Source organism: Schistocerca cancellata, chromosome 4 (assembly GCF_023864275.1).
Source record: "Schistocerca cancellata isolate TAMUIC-IGC-003103 chromosome 4, iqSchCanc2.1, whole genome shotgun sequence".
NCBI classification, from domain to species: domain Eukaryota; kingdom Metazoa; phylum Arthropoda; class Insecta; order Orthoptera; family Acrididae; genus Schistocerca; species Schistocerca cancellata.
Genome location: NC_064629.1, coordinates 484,292,432 through 484,309,632, shown reverse-complemented (window position 1 = coordinate 484,309,632; position 17,201 = coordinate 484,292,432). Strand labels below are relative to the sequence as shown.

General features: G+C 38.8%; 1 protein-coding gene across 3 annotated transcripts in view; it reads right to left on the bottom strand.

Moving 5' to 3' along the window:
* Window positions 1–17,201, bottom strand: part of LOC126183885 (chloride channel protein 2) — a 523,840-nt gene that overhangs the window by 216,157 nt on the left and 290,482 nt on the right. For all 3 annotated transcript variants that reach the window (XM_049926191.1, XM_049926193.1, XM_049926190.1), the window contains exon 3: window positions 9,338–9,466. In XM_049926191.1, the coding sequence (XP_049782148.1) occupies window positions 9,338–9,466 (129 nt within the window). The remainder of the gene's footprint in view (window positions 1–9,337; window positions 9,467–17,201) is intronic.

Here is a 17,201-nt window from a genome sequence, read left to right as displayed (position 1 = left end):
TATTGACTAACACAGATGTAAAATGGTTATATCACAGTAGAACTGTTCTCATATTGTATGACATTTATCTTTTTCTCACCAGGCATACATTACTCCAGGCAAAGTCTGGCTTACAACTGTAGCCTATTTGTAACGTGCAAGACCATATTGAATCACTCATTAAAATCCTTGGAGTAGGGAAAACTATCTAAGTTTAAATTCGATTGAGTGCTTCAATACCATTCACTATTTCCTAGTAGAAGTTCATCTTTCTTCAGATGAAGATATCAAGGCTAAAATTAAGAAACATTTGGAGGGATTTGGAAAAGTTTTAAATGCTGTATACCTCCTCTATCTAGTAATAACAAATGGATTTGCAATTGCTTGAAAAAGACAATAATTTTGGAATCCACATGAAGTGTAAATTGAAACAAGCAGTTACTCAAAACTTCCAGTCACTAAGTTTCAGAAAATAAATCTTTGTCATGGATAAATTTCTGTTTAAGCTTAAATATGGAGTTTCCAGTGCTAGCAAATAAAGCAGTAACAAGTTTATTACCTGTCTCGTCCACATATATGTGTGAAAAGGCTTTTCCTTCTTCCACATATATTAAAAATAAATCCAGAAAAAAACTTCACAGTGAAAGTAATTTGAACTGTCTTTATCTTCTGTGGATGCTGATTTCAAAGTTATGTCACATGCAAAGCAGGCAGATCTTCCTCAACGAATTCTGAGGAAGCATTGAGCCAGTTAATTCCATAATGAAAACCCTTAGACCAACAGAAATGTAAAATACTTTAGTATAGCATACTAGACCTACCCATTGTGCAAAAGATTCATCAGCCCTTTCGATATGATACAGGCAAAATGTAAAGCATTATAAATGCATTAGGCTATTAAATGATTTGGTTTGAATTCAATTACTTCTATGTTTCTATGTTACCATACATACTTTTTTTGTGTTACAGCCACCACATTATGCATTATTTTTCTTTGTAGAGGCTCAGGAACACCCTGTTCCTAGCATATCAAACCTTCATGATTCTCAAAGGATTCTGCAAGTGTGTGGCCACTCATCCATGCCTTCCCATTGCTGCCTGTTTCCCAGTTGCACCGAGCCCCATTGACACCCAGGCTCGGCTGGGTACCTGAATGAGAAATGGGCCTTGACGCCGCATCGTGGCTCACATACTCCATTGCCAGTACACTGCCCACAGTATGGGCAACAGGAGGGAGCTGTTAGCCACAGGTAGGCTCAGGTGGGTAAACGTGATGCAATGTATGACTTTGTTATGGACCACTAAATGGATTAGGTGCACATTACGCATGAGAGACTCCTACCCAGGTAGCTGACTGTGCATGGGGTGCACATGAGGGCTTTTTAGCTTAGTTTTCTCTCCATCCAGTCCAGACAACAGCAGCTGTAGGACACCCAGAAGTACCAGTTTAAGATCCCAAGGAAAGCCACCCATGAGTGAGTGTTTAGATACTAGTGCTTAACTACCAAAAAAAATTGCAACGAAGTCCCAGGGATTGAAGCACTCTTAAAAAGCAGTGAAGCTCACAGAATGCTAGGTACAGGAAGATGGTTAAAACATGACATTGGCAGCAGTGCAATTTTTGGCTAAAATTTAAGTGTATATTGAAAAGACAACCTAAAGGGAAATGGAGGTGGTATATTTGTCACAGTAGACAAGAAACTCAAGTCCATCAAGTTCAAAATTGAAGCTGCATGAAAGACTGTTTGGGCAAGACTCAGTATCAGGGGTGAGCATAAAATAGCCTGCTATCGATCATCAGACTCACCTCCTGATGTAACTGAAAATTGTAGAGAAAATCTCAGTCACTTGTACATAAGTTCCTGAATCATACTGTAGTCATCAGGGGATACTTTAATACAGTTTTATTAGTGGTGCTTATGACAAGACACAAGAAATATTAAGAAAGGCATTCCCTGAAAACAATGAAGAACAGATAGGCAGAACCCAGCTCATGACAGAAATATATTAAATCTAATGACAACAACTGGACCTGGTCTCTACTTAATAACTGGTATCAGTGACCATGAGGCACTTATAGCAACAATGGTAACCAAAGTACAAAGAGCAACTAAAACTAGTAGAAAGATTTATATGTTCAACAAAGTACATAAAGAAGTTGTAGTGTCATATTTCAATGACGGACTTGAAGCTTTTAGCTCAGGACAGAGCATTTAGAAGAACTGTGACTCAAATTTAAAAGATAGATATTTGCTCAGTAGAACAGTTCATGATGGGAGGGACTCTCCATGGCATACAGACAAAGGAAAGGAACATTGATTACTGTATAATAAATGTAAAACTCAGCATAGGGCTATAGACGTAGAGATGCTGAATGAAATATGTTTGGCTGACAAGAGAGAAATACATGAAACTTTCAATGACTTCTGTAGCAGGATATTGTCAAATGATCTTTCACAAAACTCAGAAAAAATCTGTTCATATGTAAGGACTGTTAGTGACATCAAGGTTAGTGATCAGTCACTCACAGATAATACAGGAACTGAAACTGAACATAGCCAAGCAAATGTAGAAATGTTTTACTCCTTTTTCAAATGTTCCTTCATGAAGAAAAACTCATGAGAATTGCCCCAATTTATTCCTCATGCCAGTGGAGCAATGAGTGAAATAGGTATTAATGTCAGTGGCAATGAGAAACAGTTGAAATCATTAAAACTGAACGAAGTTCCAGAGCCGGATTGAACCCTTAGCAGATTCTATACTGAATTTGTGTCTGAGTTAGCCCCTATTTTAACTATAATCTACTCTAGAGTCCTCAAACCTTTTTTGCCCAGAAGGTGGAAGAAGGCATGTATGCAAAGGTATACAAGAAGAGTAGCAGAAGTGATCCACAAAACTACTGTTCAGTATCCTTGATACTTATTTGTTGCAGAATCTTAGAAGGTATTCTGACAAGGAGACGGCACGAGCATGGGGTCGGGGATTTGTCCAAAATTTTGTGTGGTGAAAGAGGACCCCTAACACCTCACATGATTAAAATATTAGGACGCACTACCTGGAAAATCCCGGGAAAAATCGATCCAAAGTTTCTTGGTTGCCTTATGAGTATATAATGTTCGTCCATTGCCGAGCTGCCGTCTGGCCTACATGATTAGTGGTCAGACCCTTATGCTAGAGGTCTCGGGTTTGATTCCTCCTCTGGCACTTTTTTTTCCTTCTGTTTCATTTTCTTTTGTTATTCAACCAATTATTCAGAAAGTTTCCCAAACCTACATTATCTTTAACAAATTAGTTACATTGTTGAATAAAAATTATTTTCTTTTTGTCCAACAACACAATTCATAGCGGTGGGTTTTCCATTTTTCATCGTAAAGTATATAAGGAGAATCATTGGGTTTTTAATCAGAATAACAAATTTGACTGGGGGACATTCAATTTTTATACATATAATAATTATAAACAAGAACTGCCGTGGTAATTATTGTAAAAACAAACAAAGCAATAATTTTTGCGTCATCTTGCGCAACATATAAAAGCTGATTTTTTACAATCACAGGGTGTTTGCAATAAGTCTGTACAAAAATATGCCCCATTAACATTTACAAAAATGTTTTGAGTTTCTGATAATTTTGAGGCAAACGAGGCATACTGAATCATGTCTCGGAATATTGGTGACAATAACTGATGGTGAATTATAGAATGTATTTTTATACAGTCTTCCCGGGAATTAATTTCACGATTCTCTTGTAACAATGTGCTGCAATTTTGTAAGCAACAGAAGGAAAAAAAAAAAAAAATTGCCAGAGGAGTAATCGAACCCGAGACCTCTAGCGTAAGGGTCTCACCGCTAATCATGTAGGCCAGGCAGCGGCTTGGCAATGGACTAACAGTATATACTCATAAGGCACCTAAGAAACTTTGGATCGATTTTTCTCAGGATTTTCCAAGTAGTGCATCCTAATATTTTAACTACGTGAGGTGTTAGGGGTCCTCTTTCACCACACAAATTTTCGGACAAATCCCGGACCCCACGGTCATGCCGTCTCCTTGTGAGCTCAAACATAAGAAGGTATCTTGAACAGAATGACATTCTCCATGTCAACCAACATGGATTCTGATAACATCAATAATGTGAAATCCAATTCACACTTTTTTTATGTGATGTACTGAAAGTGTTGGATCCAGGCAGTCATGTAGATGCAGTATTTCTCGATTTCCAAAAAAACATTTGACTCACTACCACATCTACACTTATTATAAAAAGTATGATCATATAGGGTATCAAGCAAAATTTGTGATTGAACTGAGGACTTTTTGGTAAGGTAGTTGTAGCAAATTATCTTAGAAAGACAGTCACAGACAGATGTAGAACTTCAGGTGTGCCCCAGGAAGTGTGTTGGTGTCCTTGCTGTTCATGTTGTATGTTATTGGCCTTGTGGACAATATTAATAGTAGCCTCAGATCTTTTGCAGATGATGCAGTTATCTACAATGAAGTACTAGGTGACTGAAGATGCACAAATACTTAGGCAAATCTTGATAAGATTTCAAAGTGGTGCAAAGATTGGCAACTTGCTTTAAATGTTCAGAAATTTAAAACTGTGTACTTCACTAAATGAAAAAATATAATGTACTATGACTATAATATCAATGAGTCACAGCTGGAGTCAGTCAACTCATATAAATACCAATGTGTAAGACATTGCAGGGATATGAAATGGAATGACTACATAGGCTCAGTCATAGCTGGAGCAGGTAGCAGACTTTGGTTTATTGGTATAATACTAAGGAAAGGAAATGAAATCACACTACAGAGAAGATTGCTTACAAATCACTCATGCAAGCCATCCTATAATATTACTCAAGTATGAAGGACCTGTTCCAAGCAGTTCTTTACACTCCATTTGGACCACAGGAAAGGTTATGTGAAATTTGGAATTGAAGAAAACTAGAAGAGTGAAACTCTCGGTGTGTCTCTCATATAAGTCAGTATCATTGTTATCATTTGCAGTGAATTTGTATACCTCTGCATCATTCCTAAACAGAATAATTTGAGTCAGGTGCATCAATTCAGATACTGTATGTACTTTATGTGGTACTGACTGCTAGATATCATGAGAAGCGTACCCACCAATATGAAAAGATTTGGGGAGAAATGTGTTATCAGTACAGAAGCAGTAACAGCAGAATGGGTCTGTTAGAAGTGCTCAGTGACTTCGAACATGGACTAGTCATTGAATGTCACCTGAGTAACAAATCCATCAGAGACATTCCAACCCTTCTAAAAGTGCCAAAGTGGCCTGTTGGTAATGTGATTGAAAAGTGGAAATGTGAAGAAATGACCACAGATAAACCAAGACCAGGTCAACATTATGCTTCTATCATCAGCTAACACATTTGGAGAATCATCCCATGTCCCAGGTAACCATTTAGGTACATAAATCAACAACAAGAAAGGGCCAAATATCGAGCCTTGTAGGACACCATATTTAATATTTCACCACTTAAAAGTTAGGCTTATTCCTGTCTCATCATTTGTGATGGTAATTTTTGTTGTTATTAAGACATGACTCAGTCTATGCAAGGTGAATGCCTTTAATGACACACCATTTCAGATTCCATAGCAGAATATAATTACCTACTCAAGATCACAGAAAATGCCTACAGGGTAATTTTTTCTTGGTTAGCTCTACCAGAAACAAGTTTGTGAGGGCATTATATTTCTTTCTCAGTAAAAAATTCTTTATAGAAGACGAAATGAGCTGTTATTAAAAGACTGTTATCAGAAATGTAGCTCGGTATTGTGTTGTGAACTACCTTCTCAAAAAATTTTGACAACAAGTTTGATCTATGATTGGAGTTCCCCTGCTTTTCTCCAGTTTTATAGATCTGTGTTATTACCACATATTTTAATCTTGGCAAAGGATATGTCACATTGTACCAGTTATTAGGCCTCCTCCCTATTCCATTCGCATATGAAGCATGGGAAGAATGACTGTTTAAATTCCTTTGTGTTTGTTTCATTAGTTTAATCTTGTTCTCACAGTCCCTATGAGTGCAGTACATAGGGGGTTGTAGTATATTCCTAGTGTCATCATTTAATGTTGGTTCTTGAAACTTCATAAGTAGGCTTTTATGGGATAATTTATGTCTGTCTTCAAGAGTCAGGCAGTTCAGTTCTTTCAACATCTCTGTGGCACTCTCACGTGGGTCATACAAGCTTGTGACCATTTGAGCTGTCCTTCTGTGTATATGTACAATAATCCATGTTAGTCCTGCTTGGAACAGGTCCCTCACACTTCAGTAATAATAAATATTCACATACAATCCATACGTTACTGTATGGGAGATAGGATTGGCCACCAGGATTATATAATGGCTGAATCATTCTTTGGCATATATCTTCTCCAAATAATGGTAGGCCTTTCCAATGTATGGCTCATTAGGGAACCTTTGTGGTGCATAAAACAACAGGAAAGAAAATGAAAATGTAGTACTACAGGTGTGGTCAACTTTATGTATAGGCCACGGAACTGGAATCAGAAAAAATATGGAAACCCTGAGAACTGCTTTCTTGAATATAAATGCAGATGCAAGCCAAGTCTGCAGGTTGTGCTATTGTATTTAACCATAAATGGTGTTACAGCGTAAAGTTAAGTCTCAGCATGCCAGTCGTGAAGAAGGGGTGGCTGTGAGAAGAGATCAGCAAATCGCACGCTGACCAGATCTCCCTCCAGAACAACAACACAACAGCAGTGGCCCCTATGTGAAGAGGACATAAGGGCCACAACTGACTGGTGATTCCTCAGTTCAATAACAGTTTCAAGATTAGTGACTTCAATAGCAGTGTCAATGCTAGTCACTTCGCTGGTACTCTCTATGCAGCACATACTAGGGATTGTCTATACTGAAGAAGAGTGATTATTTTGTATGTCACCCTTTGCTTGTGACACATCTGTGTAATTGCCAAAGTTAAGTATTGTAATAAAACTCATTAAAATGACTATCTGATTGTTTGTTTAGCGAACCGAGTATGCAGGTTTCCTAGACACTACAAATGGCATCTCTGCAGTGTCCTCAATATGTTGTAAGTGTCAGTTCTGGTCAGAACAGTGTTCTGGGTAGTTGTGAGTGCATTACACTGGAGCTACATGACTTCACACATGGGCAAATTGTTACTGCTCGTATGGTGGATGTTTCCATAACCAAGGTAGATGAAGTGTTTGGTGTTTCAAGAGACACCATTTCGAAGATTCATACCGCATACAAGGAAAGCGGAAAAACATCATCCACTAAGTCACAACATAGATGAAAGTATGTGTTGAATGATCATGACAGACCATCATTGAAGAAGATTGTGACAAAAAAGTCACTGCGGAGCTGAATGTCAACACATGAACTCTGACACCATCAAAACAACAAGAAGGGTGCTCCATAAGCAGGGAATTGCAGGGCAAACTGGAATTCCAAAACCACTCATCACTGATGCAAATGCCCCTATCAGGAAAACATGGTGCCAAAGCCATAAAACCTGGACTATGGAGCAATGGAAGAATGTTATTTGGTTGAATGAATCTTGTTTCACACTTTTTCCAGCTTCTGGCTGAGACTATGTCCCAGGAGTGGAAGTAGCAGGAAAAAATGGTTCAAATGACTCTCAGCACTATGGGACTTAACTGCTAACGTCATCAGTCCCCTAGAACTTAGAACTACTTAAACCTAACTAACCTAAGGACATCACACACATCCATGCCCGAGGCAGGATTCGAACCTGCGACCGTAGCGGTCGCGCGGTTCCAGACTGTAGCGCCTAGAACCGCTCGGCCACCCCGGCCGCCGAAATAGCAGGAGTTGGTGACGATATGGGCAGTCATATCATGGTACTTCATGGGCTCCATGGTTCCTCTGCAATGTCGCATTACCGCTAAGGATAACATGGCCACTTTGGCTAGTCAGATCCATCGCGTGGTACAATTTCCCCAGTGGTGGTGCTGTGCTCCAAAACGACAGTGCCCCTTTTCACACAGCTCACATCATGCAGGATTGGTTTTGTGAGCACGAGGATGAATTGTCGCATCTCCCTTGGCTACCTCAGTCCACAGAACTCAATATTACACAGCCTTTGTAGTCTACTTTTGAGAAAAGGGTATGTAATTGCTATACAGTTTCATCATCGTTATCTGAACTTGTCATTATTTTGCATTAAGAATGGTACAAAATTCCCTTAAAATCCGTACAGAACCTGATTTTATTCATTCCGGTTTTCCTACATTGTATCAGATATGGTAGTGTGTGTTTGTGGTGTTTCCACATTTTTGTCCACCTCCCGTATGCCCAGACTAGGGCCCTGGGAAGAAAGGGGACAGCGAGAGATTCGACCGGCGTTTGTGTTTGCTGTAGACTTATACACACACACAAAAAGAAGACCTGCATGTAATTTGAAAATATGGAAGGCCAGCCAGCAGCACTGTAACTAGCATAGACTTTGGTCCTTTGTTAAGTTGAAGAGCAATGTTAATGTCTCTGGTTGCAAATGCTATACTATTGGACTTCACATCAATTCATGTAGTAGTTTTGGTTAAAGTTGTCATAACTGTGCGTGTTAGCTATTATTTCTATTTAAAAAGCAGTCTGGCTGACGCAATGAGCCGCATTAAGCTAAGAAGTGCTCACAAAGGGAAACGAACTATTGAACAAAAAAGCTATTGGAACCTAAAAGATTTTTTTCGAATTTTTTTTCTAAGCGTGAAAATGCGAATTTGAACTGCCCAATACTAGCAGTAACAACAAAATTTTACTGTTGTTGATGTTGATGCAGAAGAGACATTAAAAACGGGGCATGTCATGTGGTAGCACGGAGCTTCGAACATTTGGACTCTAGGAATTGTAGGACAGAGCCGGTGATAAGTAAAGTCATGAAGAGTGTCATTACAGTCAGAAACAAACCATAGGTAAGGGATGTGAGGCGCCTAGGACGTCATCGCCTGAACTCTGACCATAGCTATGGAAGGTGTTAGGGAAGAAAGTTGAGCAGTTCGCGGCAAAGTCCTAGCTGCAGAAGTGACACTCAGCCCAAAAAACTCAATTTAACACTACGACCAGTTCGTATCAAACACAGAATTTTTGGCACAACCAGAAGCACAAGCTCCACTTGGGTGAGACTTTCGTTGCGGCATACTGTTTTCCACTATGGTGGCTAGAGAATCTAAACAAAACGAGCAATGAGGTCAGTTTTATAAGCTACCCGTAAGCAGTCACTGATAACAATTCAGTCACTCTCAATCTTGAAATGATACATTTGTGTTTGTTTGAATAGTATTATTGGAGACAGCAAAATTAGACTATTTTTGCACTCTTACCTATGGATTGCGGTGCTACTATATGTACGAAGCCAGCTGAAAAGAGGATGAGGACGACAGGCAAGCTGATCCATGCGAAGAAGCGGGCAGCGGGATGAGTCGTCAGGTCTGCATACAGCCAAATCCGAGCTGAAACACAGAGCGGTTAAGTTAAATCATATGCTGCTTTGCGAACTGCAGCGGACACCCATCACCTACCTGCAGGCCAAAAGTAAATTCACTTCTAACAAAATTGTTAAGCAGAGTTTATTAGTCTCTATCCAGTAAAGTCGGAAGAGACTGGCGAGTGATATCCCCAAATAACTTAACAATGGCTCGCTACTGGACAGGTGTGAACACAGTCTATTTAGCAGGGTCTGTTCGTAGTTCGTCTTCGTCCCGCTGCTCTCTCTCCTATAAATCATCTCTGTGTCCTGTGCATAGGCAACATGTCTAGCTGTAGTGATAACAGGCTGGTCGAATTTCTTTTGCTTACTTGGAACAAAATTTCTCGTAGGATGAAATGACTGTACTATATATATAAAGACGAAGAAAAGTTGCCACGGTAGCCACTATCAGTGAGTTGGAAAAGGCAACGGGAATATCAAGGTTCCGTGAGAAGATGCAATAGAAAGTTGAAACCACCAATTTACTATCCTGTTTAATGCTTGATTTCCCTACAGAAAGTTATGTAATGCTGTTCTTAATCTGCATCCTGCATCCAGTAGCAGTAGTATATAACACTGCAACCAGTTTTGTTTTTTTCGATGCAGCTTTTCTCAGGTGAAAGTCAGTACATTGTATTTTAGCCTATATAATTTCTAATTTGATACAGAAATAACTTTCTCTCATTTACAGCATGGTCTTCAGATATGAGGTGTCTACGAGCCACATAGAACGCTCCATCCATGTTTTTAAATCAGCCTATTTTCTGATTTTTAATAGTTAATCTTTACTTCCACGTCATCCAGAATAAGCCGTGCTGTAGTATTTATTGTTTCATTCGCCCTCATTCAGGTGATTACCTTGGACTGAACACACCACAGGAGTCAACACTTGAGCACCAATTGAACCGTGTCTGAACCTTGTTCTTTTCTAGTTTAGAAGAGATGCTAAATCACTTGCCAATGAACTACATTACTCGTCTAGTGTGAACCGGATTAAGTAACCCAACCGCTACCAGAGCTCCAACAGCCTCAAGCCACACGTACGTTGCTTCATACCCGTCGACATGTGCCAAATATTTGATACTTCTGCTTAAATCCTTTGTTATAAAGTGGAAGAGTGATGGAGAAAAGCGTTAACCACGTCGGGAAGTAGAAGTCGATAGGCCTATTATCTACATATCTTTCGGACAGATTTCAACAGATAATACAGCAGATGTAAAACAAATCAAAAAAAGAAAATGTGCTAAAATTTAAGCTGTTTGTAACTGTGTCTACAGCTTCACGATTAAAGAAAATACTGAAAAGCAGTTTCCTGTAAGCACATTTTTAGGGGCTTTATAAAGCTCATCTGTTCTTTGTGTGAATTGGTCGTACGGAAAATGTATGCTCCATTAATTTCCTATTTTACTACTGCACTCCAGTTCCAAAAATATACACTGCACTTGTTACCTAATATTAACGATCTTCAGTGCAAAGTGCTCCCTTCCTGCGACAGAAAACCACTTCAAACAGTACTCTCTGCATTTACAGTGTTGCAGAAACAAGTATAAACAGTAAAATAATAAAAATGTTTCTTCTAGACTCTAGATTTTTAATTTATTAATGGACATATATTTCCCAAAGAATGAAATGCGGTGACTTGATGATAGTCTTCAGTGTCCATCACCTCACTGACTCTGTGCCAGCAAGAGGCTAAGAAAAATTCATAACAATACTGATCTTATTCGTACGTACACTAAGAGAAGCAGAATCGGACACGGCGTCTCAAATGTTTGAGCGCTCGCCTAGACATGGAATTCCTAAACAGGGACTCTACATGATTAAGATATATCGAAATGTAAATGATACATTACACTGTATTTGTGCTCTAAGTAGTGAACAAACTGATGTCCTTTCAGAATTGGAATACATATCGAACCATGTTACATCAGGTTGGATTCCATTAGGAACTGTTGCTCTCAGCGATTGTGAAAGTGTAATAATAGGGAACGACCACAGTAACCGGACACGTACAAATCTGTATTTTATTGCAGATCTAGCTAGGTTTCAGCTAAAGTAGAGCCATCATGAGCGCTGAAAGGAATAAGAAACACAGGGATCAGGCATTTGAACTGGATATATCAAGAAGCTTCTTTCTTATTCTCTTCAGCACTGATGCTGGGTATACTGTAACTAAAGTATAGCTAGACTTGCAATAAAATACAGATTTATATGCGACTGATTGTTGTGTTTATTCTTGGTTAGAACTATGTTGTTATTATTAGGAGCCATAGAAAAATTTCCGTTCGTAGGCTGTACAGTCCAGAATAGATCCACCAATCAGGGAAAATCGTGAGCATTGAGGCAACCATCCAACCGATGCCCCAGGCTGAAGATACTTTTTAAGGGACCGAAGGAGTGACAATCGCATGGGAAGAGATCAGGACTATAGGGTGGGTGCTCGAATGTTTCCCCCTTGAGATGTCGTTAATTTCTGCTGGCCTCCCTGATCGACCGACGTCTTGTCGTATCGCGACCAGCAAGGAACTTGGCGCACCTTTCCACAACGGTGGTTTTCAGGAAACATGCTGCCTCATACACATTCTTCATTCTCCGATGAATGTCTACCGATACGCTTCCTTCGGCAGCCAAGAAAAGAGCAACAGCACGTTGACCCTGTTTGGACGCATATGGTATCCAGAATGAAAAATGCTCCTATCATAGCACAAAAAGGCGAACACGTCCCGGGCAGATTTAAGAATGTAAAAGAAGAGAACTACCTTTTCGACTAATCTGGCAGCTTCAAAGACATTTAAATCACAACATCTTGACGTATTCGCGCTTTCACTTGGCAGTGTTAGTACCCTTGTCATGTAATTTAATGCACAGTGTCAAGTAAAGTAATATGATACATAACGTCATTCGTATAATATGACACGTACCATCATGTCATCCAAAATGGCACTTGTCATGTCGTGCAATATGATACAATGTGTAATTAAAGTTTGGCATGCATGCTTACTCACTCTGGGATACTTTCTATTACAGGTTCACCTCCACTCTCAGATACTTCCTATTGTAGATGCATCCCACTCTCTAGACGCACATAAATTTGTGTCTATTTATTCTTGGACCCCTCAGCATACATGTAACGGGGGTGGGTTTGGGAGAGAAATGGTCCCTTTGAGGAAAAAAACAATCTACCCCCCCATAAATCAAAAAATTGTTTTGGCGTCCACCCACAGAAACTTTATCCCTCCAGAGAAAAACATTTTTTAGCTATTACATGTATGCTCTTCAGCCATATGACATTTTATGTTGTTCACTATGACTGGCGAGCCTTGAAGATTGTGGGCACAGGATCGGAGACTTCAGCCTATAAATTGCAAGATGTAGGTGTGCCAATACCTTGCAGCTAAGAGAGCTCACTGCGTTCTGGAAGTAGGGATAACTCGTAAAAAAGCGTGAGTAGGTCAAATATTTCGATTTAAATGCCTTTTAAACTGCCAGATAAATCGAGAAGCTAGTTCCCTTGCACTATGAAAGGAGTATTTTTCATTCTGGTTCTTAGCTCCTACTCTACCGTAATATTCACATTAGACCGCCGTAGCCTATAGCTTGGCGACCGATGTAGGTTATTGCTGACTCGGGCGACGACTAATCGGGAATAAGTTTTTTTTATCGTCTTTCGAACCTCGTTGATTGAGTTGGGCATAATTTGTCTGGTTCCTCTACTATTACCTGCGTGATATGGTTGAACCTGTCCAGCGAAGCTTACCATGTCCTCCAGAGCACACAAGTCTCACCACCACGTCAAGGTAATATGTCCTTTTTTTTAAAATATTTTATTTTTCATTATTTTTATTACTCGGTTATTGTGTTTCATATGTTTTAATTTCGTTTAACTTTACATTGCTTTTTATATTTTTTGTTTTATAGTTACACACATTTTATTTATATACGAATGAGACTCTATACGCAAACATATGAAAAATAACCACAAATTCTTAATACAATGCACAGAATAACACCAAACATAAATACTATACCGAACGAAATATTAAATACTGTGCTAAGTTTCTCATAACAACAAATGAAAGTAGTTTATATTACGGAGATAAACTTACGAAACGACCATATTACACAAATAAACTTATTTGAAAGCTTACTATATCGCAAGCTGAACGATTCACGCAACAAATCATACACTCTTGAAAAGCATTCATCTTGTTGTTATTTCTTATCTTAAAATTCTCGTAATTGTTTATTTAAAGTATGCAATAATAAAAAATGAAAATTAAGAAACCACCGCTAGAAAAAACTCACGTGAATAATTTTGGAGTGAAATGTTATAACCATTAATCCGAATTAAATATGGACACGACTCGCTGAAATACGCAGAACTGTGAAACAATGTATGCGCGACAGAATACTATCAACTTCTCATCCTTGTACAAAAATTGACGAATTTAAGCTTTTTTTGTCCGAAAATAAATTTTCTGCAAGACAGCACAGTGGTTTTTGAAGAAAACTCAGGAAAACATTTTCTACTGGTTCGAAAGAAGATGTTCTTTTTTCTGTCAATTATTTTATAGTAGTTTCTGATGGTCATCGATTAAGATTTAAATGCTCGATGAAATAGAATATTATTTTGTAGAGGGCTGGACATAATTCTGGTTTGGTACATGCATTGTTTTGCACGTCCAAAGATTTTTCGATGTTTTTAAGGCACTGGTGCATAAAATCTTTCATGTATAAGCTACGAAACGATTATCAGCTGTAATAAGCAGTTTTAATTATATCCAAATACAGCGCTTAAAATGCAATGTATTTTTACGAAACACACTTTCACGTGAAAACGTGTGGTTTTTCACACGTTGAATCCGAATGATGAAAGGTTTTTGCAAACGCTTCTAAAATTACCGTAAGAATATATTTTTTATTGTCATCTGTATTACTTTAAACGATCCCAGCATTTGCGATTCAAGTAAAACCGGATTTTATGAGCAACTTTAGACCGCTATATCCTGGCAATGGTTAAAGCTTTCACAAAACAACAGGACGACCTTTAATTACGTGTACTTGTCTACCTTTTTACAAAATTTGAACTGATTACCATACTTCTGAAACATAGAAGTGGCACGCGTAAAATACCTCACAAAAATGTATTTTTTGCACACAAAATCCGAATGAAGCTAGATTTTTGAAAGTTAGTTTTCAGCTTCGTTGTAAGAATGCGTTATTTATTTATTTGATTGACTTTAAACCATTTCCGCGCATTCAGTTCACATAAGAACGAATTTTACGTGTTGCATTTAGCTCGATTTTAAACCAACTTATGTCGAGAAAGGATAAAGATTATTCGATTAAAAAAATTCTTTTCGACTTCATCCATTTATCTACCTTCAGTCAAAGTTTGAACCAATTCGTACAAGTTTAAAGTACAGGAGTCGCAGAATTCAAAAACCACCCCGGAAAACATTTTTTTGCACGTAAAATCCAAACGAAGCAAGATTTTTTTCAAATGGTTAAAATTTACCTCAGACCAAAGTCCGATACACCGGTATGCCAAACATGAGCCATCAGTGTCGCTCCTGTCCAGAGTTACTTAACGGTGCCTGTTCCTACCCGTACAATCCGAACGGTCCACAAACAAATGGTGTCATTTGCTGAGTGTTAATTTCAGCCAACTTCAAAAATTTTGCAAATCGAATTACTCGATTTGCACAGTTTGTCTTGGCCCCAGCTCGGTTCGTCGTTCAAACATTGCTTAATATACCGCAACGTAGCTACAGTAAGACAGATGTTCGAATAGTTATACAAATGGCTGCTGGTCCTGGCTAAACCAAAGCTTTTTACCCTATGTTCCTAGGTCAAATAGGAACCCAGCAACAGGAGCCCCCAAACCGCAATTCTGCACGCGGCTTCCGCGCTGTAACGATAACGTCTCCATTGTTCTCGTTTCCGCATTTACAGCACGCGAAAGATACAAATACCTCACTAATCCCTTGCCTACATGTCGGTGCTTGTATATCCGCATCGGGGACGCGCTGCGTTGCATATACGCTGCAGCAACGCCCTCAAATGGGAACTTTTTGATCGGCCCTTATATCATTGGTATTACACAGGTGAAAAGTAAGCTGTCATCATGCTTAAAGTTGATCTGAAGACCACAGAGCTTTACTGGACTTGTTCTTGATGGTGGCGGTATGCCGTTGCCTTCTTCCGATCTTTGAACTGACTTAACCAGTGAGTTATCGGTGGACGCACTGTTTAATGTGGACTCACACACACGGTGTAACTTGGCATTTTTCATATTAGCATACATTTCCGGAGATGAAATAAGTGATAAGTGACTCATGAAATTCCTAGCTCTAACCGGGGAATGCACACGATCCTTAATCTGGCTTATTACCACTGAGATCATGTACTTCAGTCAAAGAACTATGGCGATGGCTACAACGAATACTTGCTATCATATTACGAATGAAGATACAGCACATATGTATATAGAATATTTGCTATGGCCAGATGCAAAGCGGTCCCCAGTCCAAAAACACAATATGGTTATCTGGTTAGTTTGTCCATTATGTAATGAGTGTGGACATACGAGAGCTCTTGAAATTCAAATAGATAATCGCTACACAGGAAGACGAATTGCGGAAGACAATAAAATATAAAGATATATTTGCTAACTATACAGAGGCGTGGTATCCTTGTACATAATACTGTAACCATTTGCTTTCTTGTTATCTCGATGTCTTCAAGAACCTTAACATTTAGCTCAAACAATGAGTGAGGATACATTTATATGTAAGCCCACTGTAACTGTGAGACAGAATGACAAGAGTGTTTATTCCCTGAGGCATAAAGTTTCACCTCAAGAGAGAAGTTTTCTTCATTTTCTTAAATGACTGCATTTTATTATGTATTAATTGTGCTGTAACTATTTGACCAAAAAAGGAACATTCAGCTCAATCAGGAATTGATCTTTATTTCTCTCTTTCTAAGTGTGTAAACTTGGTTTACACACTTCCGTTTTTTACTTTAACTGTCTCATTAACACGTTAACATATAAATAAGGAAGGCAGAGAAACTATTTTATTTACAATTATCCATCAATTGTTTTTCAACAGTAACGATGAAATCAATTACGTGAGAAGATTACACAAACATAGCACCTAACTGCTACAGAAAATATTTTCAGCTCTTTACTGAGAAGGATATTTATGTTGCAAACAACATCATATTTGTGACCAAGAGGACTGCATCATACTTCATTTCAAAATAACAAAGCTCAAGAAGCTAGCCGAATAAGACAGATATGGAGAGCGCAAAAATGGTCCACAAGGGGTGGTTGGAGGCTCATGGAGGTAACCATATTTGGATCAAATAGCCACGGCAAATAAAAATTTGTGTCAGGCCGTGATTTGAGACCGAATCTTCTACTTATCGCAAGCAGTCACCTTTAGGACAATCATGCACGCCTTCAGGACCGACTCTAATTTTCAGTGTCACTGAGGTTTTCTTCTATCCCTTCCGAACAGTGGAACACTGGCCCAGAGGTTTCCCCGCCAGGTATTTCATTCGTGGATTCAAAGGGGACCTCTTGACCCCTAACCACAAAAAAGTTAGTAAAAGCATTTATATATCTTTTTAACTTATTCGAGCCACATGTGCACCACAGACTTGGCCCGTGTGTTTTTATGCTGTGCTGTTGTTGTCTGCCAATTCCACTG